The sequence below is a fragment of the Lithobates pipiens genome, unplaced genomic scaffold (genome assembly GCF_037356315.1).
Source record: "Lithobates pipiens isolate NorthernLeopardFrog02 unplaced genomic scaffold, aLitPip1_a1.2 Scaffold_8, whole genome shotgun sequence".
NCBI classification, from domain to species: domain Eukaryota; kingdom Metazoa; phylum Chordata; class Amphibia; order Anura; family Ranidae; genus Lithobates; species Lithobates pipiens.
The window spans coordinates 280,432,103-280,452,189 of NW_027507903.1; the positions used below are offsets into that span (position 1 = coordinate 280,432,103).

The 20,087-nt window shown below is 40.7% G+C and overlaps 1 protein-coding gene across 3 annotated transcripts in view; it reads right to left on the bottom strand.

The window, feature by feature from the left end:
* The window catches only part of HCFC2 (host cell factor C2), a 74,377-nt gene that overhangs the window by 17,542 nt on the left and 36,748 nt on the right, over window positions 1-20,087 (bottom strand). For 2 of the 3 annotated variants that reach the window (XM_077472121.1, XM_077472120.1), the window contains exons 9-15: window positions 16,025-16,122; window positions 8,932-9,082; window positions 8,432-8,632; window positions 6,778-6,842; window positions 5,989-6,129; window positions 2,880-3,059; window positions 1,404-1,686 (exon numbers count right to left, since the gene is read on the bottom strand). In XM_077472121.1, the coding sequence (XP_077328247.1) occupies window positions 1,404-1,686; window positions 2,880-3,059; window positions 5,989-6,129; window positions 6,778-6,842; window positions 8,432-8,632; window positions 8,932-9,082; window positions 16,025-16,122 (1,119 nt within the window). The remainder of the gene's footprint in view (window positions 1-1,403; window positions 1,687-2,879; window positions 3,060-5,988; window positions 6,130-6,777; window positions 6,843-8,431; window positions 8,633-8,931; window positions 9,083-16,024; window positions 16,123-20,087) is intronic. The other variant, XM_077472122.1, reaches the window with a different exon arrangement.

Here is a 20,087-nt window from a genome sequence, read left to right on the forward strand (position 1 = left end):
CCATTTTCCCCAACACCTTGATGCAGGTCTGAATTGAGGGACTTTTTCAGGGACTCTACCTGGGCATTTTTTTTGTGGATGCAGCACTGCTCCATATTAAGCACCAAGATTAGGTACTGCAGACGTTGCGTTATAAGCAACGCTGACTTCTGGATGTTTAGCACCCAGTCGAACAGCTCTAGGACTTTTAGTAATGTCTGCTGGACACGTGAAGTCAGTTTTCATGTCAAATGCTCCCTGAGCAGTAGGTCATCCAGCTATCTCCCAGTGGCAATATCTCTAATCCTCACCAACCCGAGAACTGGAGCCCACACTCTTGGTGCTGTGGACAGGTCAAAAGGTAATGCCACAAATGGATAGTGTCAATCTACCACTGCAAATGGCAGCAAAACTGGGATGTAAAGATAAACATCCTTGATATCAACTGCCACTAGGGAGTGCCCTAATAGAGCAAAGCAATCACAGATCAGGTGGACTCAATCCTGAATTTCTGTACTTGTTAACACCCTTGAGATCCAGAATAGGCCAGATGACTCTGGCTTGGGAACCGTTAACAGGTTGCAATAAAAGTTGTGAGATCTCTGTCCAGCCGGCAAGGAGTGATGACCCTCTGGTACAACAGTCTTTCCAGGATCCGAAGATATCCTTGAGCGCATAAAGAGTGGAGGGGGAAGAAGTAAAAGCTCCAGTATAGAGCCTCTGGATACCACGCTGCAGACCCAGTCATCTGTTACTTCCTGGCTCCAGGAGGCTATGAAGGCCCATAAGCACCCCCCCTCAAGTGCAGGGCGCCCCTTCACTGTGAGGAGGTTTTGCCTCCAGAAGGAGAGGATTTGGGAGTTCAGTTTTTCCTGCTTGGAACACAAGGGTTGTTGCTTATGAAAGGAACTCTTCTTGAATTTTGAAGGTTCCACTGGTGTCACCTTTGCCTTCTCCTTAGGTGAACCAGTGATCGCCCTCAAAGGGCAGCCACTCAATTTGCTTCATGGAGAGAAGTTCTACCAACCAACACTTGAGGCATAAGATCCATCTTATTTGGAAAGCCCTGCTGCTCACTCTAGAAAGCAAATGTATGGATTGTTCCTAGGAATAAACCCTGAAGCTCAAGGCTCTTAGATTGTCTAACAGGAGCTGCCTGAAGACAGGATATTTCAGATCAGAGTCTCGGGAACAGGGCATATGCTTCACTCAGGGCTTGCAAAATTCCCACTGCAGATTTTGCAGGCTGTAGAATCACTGCTACCAGAGAGCAAACTTAGACGAGACCTTCTAATCCCTTATCTGAGGAATCTTTAAAGACCAAGGCAGCCCCTTTGCAAGGCATTCCTGCCATTTTTTGGCCACTGTCCATTCATCTGAAGATGGCAGCATAATGTTCATATAACAATTGTTCCTGTGCTTACCTTGAAGCCAGCGCACTTGTATAGCTGGTCCATAACCCTTTTCATTCTTTGCAGAAATCCTGAAAACAACAGCAGGTCGGGAGCTGCAGTCAACGTGAGCGTTTGCCAGCTGAGCAGAGGTTACAGTGCAGGATGTCTTCACACCACTGTAAATCTTCATGAATGCCAGCTGGTTCTGAGCCTCAGGAAGTGAAGTACGTATAGCTAAGAAGGCAGAATATTCTAAAATGTTTCCCGTTGGTGAAGAAGGTGTTTCCCATGAAATATGGACACAGTCTGCACTCTGAAATAATTAATTACACAAGTTGCATTAGATAACAAGACTCAATTCTTTAGGAAAGCTTTCAATCAAGCAAATGAGGTGCAATCTACAGTGGCAATGCAATGGAAGAAACGTCTCTTAAGCTTGTGGGGATAGATAGGACCAGTGCAACCTGAGTGGATCAGAAGCCCCACACTACAACTACAAAGAGGAAGATGGAGAGGCTCTCTGAACATGTAAAAGATCCAAATGGCTCATGAAGGATGAGATTGATCTGGCACCTAGGTCCTATTCCTGGGAGGCCAATCTGATTTTCTGCTGAAGCTTTTACTAACTGCCAGGGCAGGAGTTCCATCATTGGAATATGTATACAAAAACTTAAGTGGCTAATGCAACACTACTCTGCTAGGATTGCCTTATTTTTCTAGAGCATTTTCTGGTTTTATTGGTCCTAACCTGGCTTAGAATACTCTGCCGATGCATAAAAAGATGAGTGAAAATTACTGCATTTTTAGAGTTGATAGGAAAAAACAAGTGTGGCCAATTAAAACCACACTGAGAAAAAAAAAATATGCCTCCTTGCCTCAGACCTACTGTGCATAATGGTACATCTGATCCAGCAAACAGCATTAGACCCCATCTTCCAAGCTATAGTTGAGAACAACTTCCTCAGGCCGTCTCCTTTTTACACCCCCCATTGTGTTCCCAGTGGAATGCTGCGTTGCTACAGACCAGCGGGGATTAATCTGCCATCATAAACGTTACATTTTCTTTATTTACTTTTTACATTTCCTTTTGTATTATATCCATTAACTTAGTGATTATGTAAGAGACAGCAATGACTGTGGGAAGAATCCATGTGTTTATGAAAAAATGGAGCAAACACTTCAAGTAAAAGTTGACTTTAATGAAAAAAGGAAACAGAAGAGAAATAGGGCAGTTTTCACATGCCAGTGATGTATTCTAACACAGGCATATGTCTCGCCTTCTGTTGTACTCAGTGAGATAACGGTCTATGAATTATTAGACACCATATTGTAATGTACTGTAAAAGGGACTGGGTACCCTTATGTCAAGGTAGGTTTGCTAAACAAAATATTATATACTTAGTAAACGTTGTAGGCTATCGTGAACTAACAAATCATTTTTCATGTGTGGTCTGAATACATTTTGTTCCATTTTTGCAAGTATTTTCTTAGAGTCTCAAGTCTCACCTTGGTGACTTTTACAGATGATGGAGCTCCAGGAAATCCAGGAATGCAAGTCTTAAACTCACAAATTTTACTGAAGGAACCAATTCCATAGCCATTAATTGCAGCAACTCTAAACCTGTACACACTGCCGGGACTGAGTCCATGTTTCTTTAACAAAGTGTAGCAAGGCGCATCAGCATCCTGAGGAAGAAAATCAAGAGTTTTTCTGTTGTTAGAATGTGATTGCATATTTGGTCTTTTAGTTTACATTTAACAAATTTAAAAGTATGGGATGGGGTGGGGACATGACTTACATTTTAAGATCTATTGTTTTATGTATATGTTGTTTTTAAATGTCACTGGGTGGCTGTGTTATGTTATCTTAAATTCTTATATGTGTAGAGTGCACTATGGGGTTTATTTACTAAAGCTGGAGAGTGCAAAATCAGACTTACTTCTGCATAGAAACCAATCAACCTCTAACCTCCGCTTGTTCAATTAACATAATTGTAAAGGCTTGGTTTTTTTTTCCTATAAAAATAATAAACACGTTATACTTACCTGCTCTGTTGCAGTGGATTTGCACAGAGCAGCCTGGATCCTCCTCTTCTTGGGTCCCTCTTCTGTGATCCTGGCCTCTCCCTCCTCTTCAATGCCTTCACAGAAAGCAGCTTGCTATGGGGGCATCCGAGCCGAGTCACAGCTCCATGTGTCCATTCAGACACAGAGCCCTGACCCCTTTCTTCCCTGATTGGCTAGCTGACTTTGACTGACAGCAGCGGGGGCCAATGTCTCCGCTTCTGTGTCTCAGCCAATCAGGAAGGAGAATCTCGGACGGTTGAGACACTCGTGGACATCACTAGACAGAGAGGGACCTCAGATAAGTGTTAGGGGGGCTGAGGGGGCAGCTGCATACACAAGGCTTTTTATCTTAACCACTTCCCGACCAGCGCACGACGATGTACGTCGACAGAATGGCACGGGCAGGCATATTGGCGTACATGTACGTCCAATATTCGATGCCGCCCTGCCATCGGGAGCGCTGGTCGGGACCCCCGTGAGTCCGGTCGTCTCACGGAGCGGCCGAATGGAGGAAATGCTGTATAAACAACATTTTTCCATTCTGCCTAGCAACTAGTGACGCTGATCTCTGCTCCATGTGATTGGAGCAGAGATCAGTGTACACTAAATGAAAGCCCAACCCCCCCACAGTTAGTAACACACCCCTAGGAACACTTAACCCCTACACTGCCACCCACTGGTTAACCCTTTCACTGCCAGTGTCATTTACACAGGAATCACTGCATTTATATAGCAGTGATTACTGTATAAATGACAATGGTCCCAAAAATGTGTCAAAAATGTCCGATGGGTCCCCGACAATGTCGCAGTCACAATAAAAATCGCAGATCGCCGCCATTACTAGTAAAAAAAAAAATAATAAAAAATTATTAATAAAAATGCTATAAAACTATCCCTATTTTGTAAACGCTATAACTTTTGCGCAAACCAATCAATAATCGCTTATTGCGATTTTTTTTACCAAAAATATGTAGAAGAATACGTATCGGCCTAAATTGAGGGAAAAAAATGTTTTTTTATATATTTTTGGGGGATATTTATTATAACAAAAAGTAAAAAATAATGTGTTTTTTTCAAAATTGTCGCTCTATTTTTGTTTATAGCGCAAAAAATAAAAACCGCAGGGGTGATCAAATACCACCAAAAGAAAGCTCTATTTGTGGGAAAAAAAGGACGTCAATTTTGTTTGGGAGCCACGTCGCACGACCGCGCAATTGTCAGTGCCGAATCGCAAAAAGTGGTCTGGTCTTTGACCAGCAAAATGGTCCGGTCTGAAAGTGGTTAATGCATAGAATGCATTAAGATAAAAAAACCTTCTGCCTTTACAACCCCTTTAAGCTTTAGCAATAAAACCTGGAAGCTGATTGGTTTCTGCACAGAAGTGAGCCTGGTTTTGCACTCTCCAGCTTTAGTAATGAAACAAAACTGTGTGTGCATGCATTTTACTGTATGACCTTAGATTGTATAATGGCAATACAATCTAAAAAAAAAAAAAAAAAAAACACACACACGCACAAACAATAACTACTCTGCATTTAACAGTTTTAGACTGCCATATATAAAATATGACTGACAAGCACTGTTAATTTTGACGTCAAATTTCGATTTAGTTTTAGACATAGTCTTTTGACTAAAATGCCATATTAGTTTTAGTCATTTTACTCATCTAAATTGTTTTAGTTTAAGTCATATTTTAGTAGACTAAAATCTGCAGTGTATTTTAGTCAACTTAAATTTCCAGTACCTGCTTTCCTTGGAGCTCCACCTGTTTGTTAAAGCCCCTTCACCCCGACTCTATTGGAAAGCAGTACTGGCTAAGAGATGCAGGCTCCCTCTGTCTGCCTGCTGTCTGGGAGTTCTGGAACAATTCCCTGCAAACCAAACAAGAGGAACGCCTCTGTCGGATTTGTGTCAGTCTGGATGTGACTGAGTGTTTTCCCTCCCAGCAAGGTAGCAATGCTTAGCACTATGTAAAATAACATCCTCCCCAGACTGTCCAGTTCTCTGCCCTGTGCACTCCCTCGCTCCCATTTACTTCCCTATCCCCACTTGCAGCCTAGCAGTACAGCCAATCATTTGTACAGTTGTTTTTTTTTTTAAGTTGTACTTTTGTTTGTCAAAAAGTTATATTTTTGTTTATGAAATTTGGTTTTATTTATAAAGACATTTATTACAATGGCTAAATCTGTGTCTGTAGTGCACGTTCAAACCTTAATACCATAAATAACATATTATTAGATTTTTACTCCTGGAATATATAATGAGTTTGGCAATTCTAAAGAAATACTTAAATAATGCATCACAATTTAACTAAACCAAATCGATTTTAGGCGACTAAATGAAAATTGAAATTGATTTTCATCCTAGTTTTCATCAATTGACTTAACTCTAATTTTAATTTTTTCGTTTTCCTCACTGAAAACATGCATCTGACGAAAACGATGCTGAAAATATTTTTGTTGACAAAATTAACACTGCTAATAAGCCTTAGAGATATACACCTAACTTAAAAGACAGAAACTGTACACATCTGATGTAGACACACTACCTTTCCTGAAGTGCCCTGGTTCGCTTCTGGAAGCACAAAGAAGTGACTGACCACAGCACTATTGGTTTGGAAGATCCCAACATCATACCACTTCCTCTGGCCATTCTTTACTGCGGACTTTTCTGTAACCTGCCCATTTGCCTGTCAGCAAAGTAAAAAGTCAGTTTACACATTAGAAGTGTTATTATCCATTTCTAGGAAGCGATGCATGCACGTGTTATGCAAATTGGCATATTCTCCAGAATGCAGGAGCAAAAATGATCAAACTTTTTTTTAATTCTCCAGTGTATCAGTGACCAGTAATGCTGGATTCAATTTAAATACATTTTGCCTTAAGGCTGGGTTCACACTGCTGCGGGGGGAGATCCGGATGTGATTCGCACAGCAAATCACATCCGATCTCCGTAGCAATGCGAGTACAGCCATACAGATAGTATGGCTGAATTCGCAGCGCTCCCGCAGCAAACTCGCACGGGACCCTTTTTTGGGTCCGCAACAGAATCGGATCGCATGGGGGTTCACACCATGCGATCCGATTCCTGTGCGAGTCGGCAGATCGCACTGCGATATGCGGACGGATCTGGGGGTGTCATTAACATAACATTGACACTCCCAGCCGTCCGCATAGGGCAGTGTGAACTGCCGGCGGGAGGTGTGCGATGCGGGAAAACGCCGCGGATTCGCGGCGTTCCCGCATCGCAGCGGTGTGAACCCGGCCTAAAGAGTCAAAACAATAGTTTTATATACTGATGTGTACTTGATTCTCTATTGTTAACAGGTAAAACTTACTAGCGAGTTCTTTGACTGGGACATCACTTTCTCACTTGTATGTGAAGCCGATGTGGAGCCTGTAGCTATAAAGAAAAATGTCTCAGTAAAAAATTGTTAATAACAGTTGAACTTACTTGTATATAATAAAATACAAAAATAAAGTGAACCAAACTTCAGTCTGTACTGGATATTTTTTGGTGTACCAAATGCATACATACAGTGACTGTGGGCCCCTTCAGCATTATTTACAACATACAGTGGCTTGAAAAAGTATTCATACCCCTTGCAATTTTCCACATTTTGTCTGTTACAACCAAACACGTAAATGTATTTTATTGGGATTTTATGTAATAGACCAACACAAAGTGGCACATAGTTGTGAAGTGGAAGGAAAATGATAAATGGTTTTCAATTTTCTTTTTTACAAATAAATATGTTTTTAACCCCTCATTCACAAATATGTGAAAAGTGTGGCGTGCATTTGTATTGAGCCCCCTGAGTCAATACTTTGTAGAACCACCTTTTGTTGCAATTACAGCTGCAAGTCTTTTTGGGTAGGTCTCTACCAGCTTTGCACATCTAGAGGTTTGCAATACCAATAAAATATATTTACGTTTTTTTGGTTGTACTATGACAAAATGTGAAAAATGTCAAGGGGTGTGAATACTTTTTCAAGGCACTGTATATTACGTTCACCTTTGGGAACATGTTACATGTTCCACCCATTTTTAGGGTGGAACATGTAACATGTTTTCACTCCTGCAACATCTCCCTGATGCGCTGCATTTAGTGACAGCAAGCAGAGGATATTCTCTCTTCGCGAGATATGAGCAGATAGATATACTGACAAGTCTGCAGGAGTCCTGTGTGACACCCCTGATCTGCTGACCATGAATGCAATGCTTTCCAGACTCCTAGTTAAAAAAAAAATGTACTTTTTTTTATTTTATTATTATTTGTTTTTTTTAAAGGTGAACTAATTCTTTAAAGCACATTCCCCTTTGTTTCTAGAAACTCGAAAAAAAAATGCATAGGAGGCGAGGAGAATATGGCCTATCCAAGGGTCAGTCCATATCTGATATTTCAGTTTGAGGTACATTTAATCCCTTATATCTTAGACATTATACAGTACTGTACTTTAATCAGATACAAGATGTATACAGATTGGTGGCCATGCTCTTTGTAGAACAGCATTAATATGTGTTTTCAATGCATAGGTGTATCCAGGATTATTATCATTTATTACCAAACCTCCTATAGAGTATATTTGGTTTCTATATTGATGAATGCTAGTCTAGTCTTATAATTATTCAATTCATCGCCTATCCCATGAGCCAGAAAAACCTAATTACCATTAAAATAACATTTCTGTGGAGGTGACCATTGCTGTAACAGCCAATGACATGTAATAATATTTCATTTAACATCTGCAGGTGGTATGACAATGTAATGTTCATCTGCTTGGGGTGATAAAAACAAACATTTTACATTAACTTTGATAGCTGATGAGCTGAACACTGTTAACTGTAAATACTGATCGGTCATGCAAACATTTTTACTTTGTACCTTCATACACATTTCAATATGCATGCAATGTTAATGTCCACCCTTCAATTCAACTGCTTTGACAGACAAATGGCTGAGAATACAGTATGTGAAACTCATTTCAAACCTTCACGTTGTGTACTGAGTGTAGTTTGTGAAGTTTCATCTCTAACAAGTGCCCCATTTGTACGTGATGTCTCATTTTTAATGCGCTGCTGGGTTACCATAGATTGTGCACTGGAGACAATGCAGGATGCTGAAACCTCAGGTGTTAAAATTCCTATGTCCAAGGCATGCACATCATTCAAATTAGATGATGTATGAGGACCTAGGACACAAAGTAAATGACAACCCATTAAATGCGTTTTTGGATCCACTAGATCAAACTGACCATTTACAACGCAATGTAAAACCTTTTTAGATCTATGGTTCACGCCAAGCCATGGTCACAAAAGAATGATATTGAATCTCTGGATCTGATACCCTTACACTTTTTACTCAGGAATATTGAATATCAATTTTATACAACATATGCAAGATGAAATTTAAATTCAATCTGTATTTATTACGGAAACCTTATAGAAGACTAACGTTTGCACATGGAACATACCAATACTTTATTCTTACCTGCTGCGTTAGTCCCAGGTGAGTCTTGTAATTTGCCATTTAATTCTACAGTTCCACTGGAAAGTGCTTGCTTCTCTGTTAAGGTTATCTTCGTTCCAATAACACTGTGGTCAGTAGCAGTGGTCTTTACTAAAGAGCTGGGTGTGGAATTCTAGTTCAGTGACAAAATAAATATATGTCATCACATATAAAGGAAATATTTGTCAATAAGTGTAAAAGTGCTTAAAGTGTTATTAACAGGTTCCCGCCCGCCCCAATTTTTTTTCCCCCCATATTTAATTTTTGCTTAACTTTTCTTCCTTCATACAAATCATAATACAAAACTACATAAAATCATATAACATATTGTTACTGTCATATTGTCTTTCAGTAAATTCTCATTTCCTTTGTCCCGTGCTTATATATATATATAGAATAGAATATTATATATATATATATATATATATATATATATATATATATATATATATATATATATATATAGAACAGAATATATATCTATATCTCTATATACATATACATACATACACACATACACAGTGCCTTGCGAAATTATTCGGCCCCCTTGAACTTTTCAACCTTTTGCCACATTTCAGGCTTCAAACATAAAGATATAAAATTTTAATTTTTTGTGAAGAATCACCAACAAGTGAGACACAATTATGAAGTGGAACGAAATCTATTGGATATTTTAAACTTTTTTAGCGAATAAAAAACTGAAAAATGATGCATGCAAAATTATTCGGCCCCTTTACTTTCAGTGCAGCAAACTCACTTCAGAAGTTCAGCGAGGATCTCTGAATGATCCAATGTTGTCCTAAATGACTGATGGTGATAAATAGAATCCACCTGTGTGTAATCAAGTCTCTGTATAAATGCACCTGCTCTGTGATAGTCTCAGGGTTCTGTTGAAAGCGCAGAGAGAATCATGAAGACCAAGGAACACACCAGGCAGGTCCGTAATACTGTTGTGGAGAAGTTTAAAGACAGATTTGGATACAAAAAGATTTCCCAAGCTTTAAACATCCCAAGGAGCACTGTGCAAGCGATCATTTTGAAATGGAAGGAGTATCAGACCACTGCAAATCTACCAAGACCTGGCCGTCCCTCTAAACTTTCAGCTCAGACAAGGAGAAGACTGATCAGAGATGCAGCCAAGAGGCCCATGATCACTCTGGATGAACTGCAGAGAACTACAGCTGAGGTGGGAGAGTCTGTCCATAGGACAACAATCAGTCGTACACTGCACAAATCTGGCCTTTATGGAAGAGTGGCAAGAAGAAAGCCATTTCTCAAAGATATCCATAAAAAGTCTCGTCTAAAGTTTGCCACAAGCCACCTGGGAGACACACCAAACATGTGGAAGAAGGTGCTCTGGTCAGATGAAACCAAAATCAAACTTTTTGCCCACAATGCAAAACGATATGTTTGGCGTAAAAGCAACACAGCTCATCACCCTCAACACACCATCCCCACTGTCAAACATGGTGGTGGCAGCATCATGGTTTGGGCCTGCTTTTCTTCAGCAGGTACAGGGAAGATGGTTAAAATTGAGGGGAAGATGGATGCAGCCAAATACAGGACCATTCTGGATGAAAACCTGTTGGAGTCTGCAAAAGACCTGAAACTGGGACGGAGATTTATCTTCCAACAAGACAATGATCCCAAACATACAGCAAAATCTACAAAGGAATGGTTCACAAATAAACGTATCCAGGTGTTAGAATGGCCAAGTCAAAGTCCAGACCTGAATCCAATCGAGAATCTGTGGAAAGAGCTGAAAACTGCTGTTCACAAACGCTCTCCATCCAACCTCACTGAGCTCGAGCTGTTTTGCAAGGAAGAATGGGCAAGAATTTCAGTCTCTCGATGTGCAAAACTGATAGAGACATACCCCAAGCGACTTGCAGCTGTAATCGCAGCAAAAGGTGGCTCTACAAAGTATTAACGCAAGGGGGCCGAATAATTTTGCACGCCCCACTTTTCATTTTTTTATTAGTTAAAAAAGTTTCAAAAATCCAATAGATTTCGTTCCACTTCACAATTGTGTCCCACTTTTTGGTGATTCTTCACAAAAAATAAAAATGTTATATCTTTATGTTTGAAGCCTGAAATGTGGCAAAAGGTTGAAAAGTTCAAGGGGGCCGAATACTTTCGCAAGGCACTGTGTATATATATATATAATCTATATCATCATCTTTTATCTTTCCCCCCTCCCTGGGACCCTCATTCCTCTTTGGGTTAATATTCTATTACCAACTTAATATTATTGCTTCCTATTATGGCTTTAAGTAGTTCACACTATGATTTTAGGTCTACCTGATTTATTTTGTCTTTACTCCTAACCTTCTCCTGCTCCGTTTTTTTAATCAGATGGGATATCCCATTTCATTCAGCAAGGGTCTCCATATTTTCTCAAACCCTCTAAGGTTTCCCCTTTGTATATATACTGTCTTCTCTTTCCATAATAGTTCACTGATGACCTGGATCCATTCACTCAATAGCGTGGCTTTCGCAGACTGCTATTTCTGTGCGATCAATTTTCGTGCTTGAAATAAGCAGCGTATAACTGCTAATGTGGTGCTCTTCCATTCTCCCAGGACCTTCCTGTATCCCAATACACAAAGTTTAGGCTCTAATTCCAGCCTCCTCCCAAAAATGTTATTTATAGTTTCAACAACTCCCCCCCAGTAGCAAAAGAACTTTGGGCATCTCCATACCATATGTATAAGATCCCCATACCCTTGACATCTATGGCAACTGGCATCTGCTCTGCTTCCGAACAGAAACAGCCTCTTGGGAGTATAGTAGGCCCTGTGTACCAACATCAAGTGTAATATTTTTTGTGAGGGGGAGACCGATATCATTGGCCCCAACTTCATTATTCTCCTCCACTGTTCCCCTGAAATTTCCTCTATGACCTCTTTCCATCTCCTCTTTTTGTTGGGGGGAGTCAGGGACCTTATTAGAGCCATTGCATATCTGGCCATATATAGTAAATATAAATCCGCTGGACTTGTCTATTTTAAATATCCTCTGGAGCAGGGGGGTTTTATCCCACTCTGGTATCGGTGATCCAACTGGGCTACCAGGGCATGCCGGGGCTGTAAATATCTATAGAATGTCTGTTGCGGAATATTATATTCCTTTTTTAAGTCTGAAAATGTTTTCAGAGTTCTTCCATCATATAATTGGATCAACCTAGTTATGCCCTGTCTCTCCGAAGGGGTTAATCTTCCCAATTAATAATACTTCCTGTAGATTCCTATTATCCCACAGAAGTGTATACTCTGACAGGCCTGTGTATCCCATCAATGTTTTTACTGTTTTCCATACCTTACTCAGCATATTTGTTATAGATTTCTTATACTGGAAGGAGTCTGCCTCCAACACATCCACCAGTGTGTCATGCAGAGCTCCTGTCAACATTATTCTACCACTTGAGTTTCCTCCCCCCTCAAGATCACAACATACCAGATGCTGCAGCTGCGCTGCCAAATAATAATTCCTAGGGTGGGGTACCGCCAATCCCCCTCTTTCTGTTGGTAACTGTAACGTCTGGAGCTGGATCCTCGCCTGGCCCCTCTTCCAAATCAGCTCCCGAAAAAGAGTTTCAAACTTTTTAAACCACTTTTTGCATATCCAAATCGGAGCATTGTATAGGGCATATAGCAATTGTGGCATCCATATCATCTTAATCAACCTACACCGGCCTGCCACCAATAAAGGAAGCCAGCTCCAGATATCACAATTTTGTTTAAATTTGCTCATTAATGTTATTATATTTTTATTGATATACTGGTTAGGATCTATTGTTAAATATATACCAAGATATTTCATTGCATCTACCACCTCCATTTGGGGTATCCCCAGCGCAGCCGCAGTCAACCTGAAGAGGGTCAACCTGACTTCCTCCAGTTTATTATTAACCCCGTAAATCTTCCAAAGTCTTCTACTAGTTTAATTGCCTTCCTAAGAGATTGACCGGTGTCTCCTAAAAAAAAGGAGGACATCGTCTGCATATAATGCGATTGTCTCCTCCCCACCCCCTTTACTCTGGAACACTGTTATCCCGGGGTTTGACCTAACTGCAGTTGCCAGTGGCTCCATTGCAAGTGCAAAAAGCAAGGGAGACAGTGGACACCCCTGCCTTGTCCCTCTGCTCATTTCTATTTTTTCAGAATATTCGTTGTTAATTATTACTTTTGCACTAGGGGCTCTGTACATCATTTTGATCCATCCAATAAAAGAAGCTCCAAACCCATATTTCTCCAAGACGCCCCATAGGTACTCCCACTCTAGGCTATAAAAAGCCTTGGTCACATCCATAGCTCTTGACTCCTTATTTTCTGATGGCGTCTGGATATTCAGGAATGCCCTTCTAATATTCATGCTAGTAGATCGTCCCGCAATAAATCCTGTTTGGTCTGGGTGTATACAATTTGTGAAGATTTTATTCAGCCTATTGGATAATACCTTAGCTAAGTTTTTGACATCTGAACATAGCAAAGATATCGGCCTATACGAAGCTACATCTAAACGGTCCTTTCCTTCTTTGGGTATCACAATAATAATTGCCTCCATCATCGAGGCTGGCAATTTCCCCTAGACCACTGCCCCTGTCAGTGTCCTAAGCAACTCTGGGAGCAAAATCTCGCTGTATTGTTTATGTCTCCACCGGGAGACCATCTGGTCCTGGAGATTTTTGAGTAGCAATCCCAGCCACAGCCTGCTGTAATTCGCCTAGGGTTATAGGGGCTTCCAAATCTTCCCTCTCCTCTTGGGTAAGGGTTGACATCTCCACACTCTCCAAGAAAGCACCCATTTCTCCTTCCACCCCCTGTCCTCGTGAGCTGTATAATTCCCTATAGAATGCCCCAAAAACTTCTACTATCTCCATCCCACATGTAGAGACTTCCCCTTTCATAGTCCTAATCATTGGGATAGCGGATGAGGGGGAATTCGTTTTCCCCAGTTGGGCCAACATTCTTCCCACCCCTTCCCCAAAAAAATGCTTCTGAAATAATAGCCTGTTTTCTTCCCTTTTTTTAATTGCCATCTTATACCCCTGCTGTTTATTTAACCATATTTTCTGTTTCTCTAAAGTTGGATCTTTTAAATAGTTATACTCTGCTTCTATCAATTACCTCCTAATACTTTCCTCCCAGCTCCTAGACTTTTGTTTAATTTTTGCCACCTGCTGGATCAGGATACCTCTGAGAAATGCTTTTAGGGTGTCCCATGTTACACTGGTTGGAGCAGTGCCTGTATCAAACTCTATAAACTCTTTTAACTTTGGTGGAACTACATCCTTCATTAATTCAAACCAGAATAGGCTTATTCTCCAACCCCCTTGTGTTCTTTTCCCACCCAAACTCAGTGACACCTTCAAAAGTGAATGATCCGATACCCCTCTAGGCATATATTCTATATTCCTTACGCTTTGTAGCTCTTCCACATTGCCCAGGGCCATGTCTATTCTGGAGAGTGCGGAATAAGACCCTATAAAACAGGAATATTGTTTAACACTTAAGTTCTTCTCTCTCCACTTATCCAATAGTCCCACTTCCTTGAAAAAATGGCTCAACCTGGTTGCCCCCAGTACTGCCCGCCCCATTTTACAATGATGGCTGGGCGGGACTTCTCTTGTTCTGGGAAGACATCATATGAAGTCCTCCCATTCTTGCCGCTCACGTGTGCCCTCCCTGATCATGTGCCCCACCGATCAGGGTAAAGAGCCAATGACATTGGCTCTTTACCATGTGATCAGCTGTGTAGATCACATGTAAACAAATGCCGGGTATTGGCATTTCCTTTCCCCAGCGCTGTCACGGTCTGAGGAGGGGAAAGTTGATAACCGGCTTTCCTCTAACAGGGGGACATTTACAATGATAATCAGGGCACTAATCATTAGTGAAGCCCCATCAGCGCACATTAGTGAAGAAGAAAAACGTCTTAAATGTAACCATATATACACAACAATTGAATAGAAATGATCTACAAGAACTATTCTGTGTAAGGAAATAATAATAATCATCAAACAGTAATCCACTGCAGCAAGAAATAAATTATTAAAAAATTACTATAATAAAAGATCACTTCAACTGCAGTAAAAGGTGTAAGTGTCACAGTCCGAAATACAGGGGAAAGCTGATCCCCTATGGAATGCGGCTCTCTGTGGGGGCACTTGAGAAGAGGAGGAGCCAGAAGCGTCACTGAGGGACCCCAGAAGAGGAGGATCGAGGCCGCTCTGTGCAAAACCCTTGCACAGGGGAGGCAAGTATGACATGTTTGTTATAAAATAAATAATACAACCCCTTTAATGCTGTGGTCTGAAAGAATGACACACTATAGAGAGATATGCTTTGTACATACTTCATGTCTGAGGTTTACAACCGCTATAACGTTTAGTTTTACATGACTGGTTGATCCTGCCTTTTTTCATGGATCTCCCCTCTCCTCAGTGGCAACAAAATAGCAGATGATCCTCTATGTACTGCACTGTCGCTCGCAATGCACATGCTCCGTCTGCCTTTTAGGAGGCTTCTCACTTCCTCAATTTTCCTCCTCAAGCCACTCCCACATGACTTTGTTCATAGCCTTGTGGGGAGGCTCGAACCATTTCTATGGCAGCATCTTCCCCTCCTGCCCTCCTATTCGCCCACATGTGCTGACAGTATAACAGAGTGGAGCCACAGGAGTGATTGACGCTTTATACTGAGAGCCACTTAACATGACACAGACGTCTGCAGACTGAGGAGTTTACTGCTTGCTCCGCACACCTATTGAACAATGTGGTGTGGAGTAGGCAAATAGCGTCACATGACCACAGCACACACACAAAAAAAAATTTCATGGAGGCATTTATATTAATTATTTCTATGTAATCTACCCTGGATTCATTTTATTGCCACAGTTAAAAAATATGAAAGCATGCTTAGTAAAATTTTAACAGGTTATTTTTTTGTACATGCATATGATTTTATTGGACTCGATATAAACAAACTTTAGCACACAGCCAAATAAGTGCATTGGCACCGACATTGATATGGCCTAATACGTGTAAATCATTACAAACTTATCAGCCACTTACCTGGCTAACTGGTCCACTACTGCTTTTCTGGTGACAAGTGTCCACTTTATGTTCAGGAGGAAATATGCAGCTTGCGGGAGATACTTGGCTAACTGCATCTATAATATTAGCAGGGACATGGTCATTCTTGTAAACATTAGATTACATGTAAAACATATGGTCTCATGAGTACAGTTACAGTACAGCAGCCAGAAGTGGATCCTGTTATCTTAAAGTATGTTATACAGCACAGTGCTGTGCAATTTGGCCCTTTATATCATCTGAAATACCTGGCCGATCCTGCCCTCCCCCCTGCAAACTGACCACAGTATATCATTGCTGAGCCCTGACATCATGGTCAGTTTATGTGCGTCCGTCATCCGCTGCTATCTGCAGCTCTCCTGTGTCTCCCTCTGTTCTCCTTCCCCCCTACCCTCCCTGCCTGTCAGCTCTGTTCACTTCACAATCTTCCCATCCTACTACTTTCTTAATACAAAAAGCTTGCAAGAATCCCCTCTGCTATGTTAGATAAGGTCCCCAGCGCATTTGTTTAAAAAAAAAAATGCAGCCGTGTACCTGATTTCAGAGGGCCCACGTGACCGACCACCTCTCTCCTCCTCCTGGCTGATGTCAGTGGCGGTTTCTCAGCCCCGCCCGCTTTGCTGTCAGCTCAAGTGAGAGAGGCGGCCAGTCATGTGAGCTCCACTGGCCTCTCTGAAATCAGACACACAAAAAACCAAATGCACTGGGGACATTAACATAGCAGAGGGGATTGTTGCATGGCTTAACAACCTCTTTAAGCCATACTGCAGTACACTGATGTGTCCAATTGGAATGTCAGGACTAGAGGTCGACTGATATATCGGCCGATATTTGCCGGTTTTTAATTAATCAGCGTGAAAAGGCCGATTATAACTACCGCGACTTGCAAATGACTTCTGTAATAGAAGTCAATGCAAGCTGCCTGAGTCTTCAGTGCCAAGAAAAGAGCAAAGAGATACAATGTTTACACTTATGAATGAACAGAGCTCTGTGTGTAGAAGTTCTCAGTTTAACCATTTAAAGACTAAATCTTTTCTGACGCTTGTTGCTTACAAGTAAAAATCCTGTATTTTCTGCCAGAAAATCACTTAGACCCCCCCAAAAATTATATATTTTTTAGCAGAGATCCTAGGGAATAAAATAGCGATTGTTGCAATATTTTATGTCACACGGCATTTGCGCAGAGGTCTTTCAAACGCAATTTTTTGGGAAAAAATACACGAATGATTTAACAAAAAAAAAAAAAAAAAAAACTAAAACAGTAAAGTTAGACCATTTTTTTCGTCCAAAAATTTTGATTACCTGTTTTTATTTAATATTTAAAAAAAAATTTTTTAAATCTAAATTATACATACAAGTGAACTGATTGGAGGTTTGTTTAATAAATGTTTAAAAGTAAGAAATTTTCTGTATCACTTATTACTTAAGGCTGCTTTCACACTGGAGCGGGCAGGCATTGACGGTAAAATGCTGCTAGTTTTAGCGGTGCTTTACCGTCATTTTAGCGGTGCTATTCAGCTGCTTGTGGGGCGCATATAACTCAGCTAGCGGCCGAGGAAGAGGTTAAATCCGCCCATGAAGCGCCGCTGCCAAATCGCATGCGCTTCGGCAGTGGTGCCCATTCATATCAATGGGCAGGAGTGGTGGAGGAGGTATACACCACTCCAAAGGTGCTGCTTGCAGGACTTTTTTTTAACATCCTGCCAGCGCATCTCCTCAGTGTGAAAGCACTCTGTCTTTCACACAGACTGCAGGGGAGCCGTTTTGCAGGCACTTTACAGGTGCTATTTTTAGTCCAAAAGCGCCTGAAAAATGCCCCAGTGTGAAAGGTGTCTGCTAGATTTTATGAGATGATGGGGGGGCGGCCTAACATACCGGCCCGAAAAAAAATAAATAAAATCGGCAATCATATATCGGCCGCCATGATTTCTAAATATCGCCATCGGCCAGAGAAAAACCAATATCGGTCGACCTCTAGTCAGGACAGGAAGATCTGGTACTCTCAAGCATGAGGCCAATTGTGCTAGCAAGTACATTTTTAGAAATACTCTCAGAAGTTGAGCAATAACAGTGTGTATATTATATATCCATACACAAAGTACTATGGAAAAGTTTTAGGCAGGTGAGAAGAAAGGCAAGAATGCTTTCAAAAATATATCTTTTATGTTTTTTTTTTTTTCAAGTTACAAAATGCAAAAGTGAGCGAACAGAAGAAAAATCTAAATCAGTCAGTTTCTTCATGAAAGAATTGCAGCCAAAAAGCCATACCTCTGGACGTGGAAACAAGGTTAAGTGGCTCAACTTTGCATTAAAACATAGGAACTGTGGTGCAGAAAAATGGCAGCAGGTGCTCTTGACCGGAGTCAAAATTTGAAATATTTGGCTGTAGCAGGAGGCAGTTTGTTCCCCGAAGGGCTGCAGTGCGGTTCAAAAATGAGCATCTGCACACAACAGTGAAGCATGGTGGAGGTTCCTTGCATGTTTAGGGCTGCATTTCTGCAAATGGAGTTGGAGATTTGGTCAGGATCAATGGTGTCCTCAATGCTGACAACCCCAAACATACAGCCAATGTAATTAAGAACTATTTTCAGTGTAAAAAAGAAAAAGAAGGATTTCTGGAAGTGATGGATTGACCCACACAGAGCCTGATGTCAACATCATGGAGTCTGTCTTACATGAAGAGACAAAAGGATCTGAGGCAGTCTACATCCACAGAAGATCTGTGGTTAGTTCTTCACAAACTGTGTGCAATTGTACCTAGAACAGGGATATGCAATTAGTGGACCTCCAGCTGTTGCAAAACTACAAGTCCCATCATGCTCTGCCTCTGGGTGTGATACTTGTGGCTATCAGAGTCTTGCTATGCCTCATGGGATTTGTAGTTCTGCAACAGCTGGAGGTCCGCTAATTGCATATCCCTGACCTAGAAGAACTGATGCTGTTTTGAAGGCAAAGGGTGGTCACACCAAATATTGATTTGATTTGGATTTCTCTTCTTTTCATTTACTTTCCATTTTGTTAATTGATAAAAAAATAAACTATATACACACACACACATCACATATACTTTAAAAAGAAGCTTCAGTAACAAACTATAAAAACACAGTAAAATGCAGTAAAAATTCCCAGCATCAGTTTGATAAACACAAATATAATAACCCACCCACATAATTAAACTGAAAAACCTCTTGAGATATTGTATGACAGAGGGAGGAAGAGGCAGCTAAAAACTCTCACAATGACAGTTTTGTATGATCAACCCATAATACCCATTCAATATTGTATTACTGACAGGGTCTCGGCAAGAATACTAAATTTTGCAACCAAAAAATATGTATTGTTATTACTGTATAGAAGTAACTGAGTAGCTTTATAGCCACTTGAATCACTTCTATGTGACATCTAAATGTAAAAATATAATACAACTCCCAGCTTCTATAATGGTTAGGAGTATGTGTATATGCCAGTGCTGCCTCTGAAGTAATAGTTATGTTGGTGGCAGCAAAAGGGTTAAACTGCTCGTAAATCCAAATTTTTGGGGGTTTTATTTTTGTGGGATAGAGTAGGGAGATTTTTATTTTCATGTGTCCTCACTAGGTAGATTTGCCCTCAATATCTGTACTGCTGACCATTGGCACCAAGACAAGAAGTCCAAAATTTTGGAGCTGCAATCAGAACAAAAAAACACCAAGCAGATAGGTTTAACCCTTCACTACTTGATCCAAAACCCCCCAAAATTTTGCTATATGTAAACTTTAATAAATCATTTTAAACTCAGCAGGCAGATTACTATATTTAGCTTACAGTGTATCTAAATCCAAAACAATAATGTAATAAACTGCAGTCCTTAGGAGGCGGTGGTTGCATTAGGTTTATTTTTTTAGAAAAACTTTTAGTAAGTACAGAAAAATAGGAATTTTGATGTACCTGTAAATTCCAAATCTTGTTAATTACAGGACACATAAATGTATTCTTAGACCATGGGTTTTATGCCACTATCTTCAGGTGATTGTATCCTGGCAAAAGCTTTATATGTATCCAT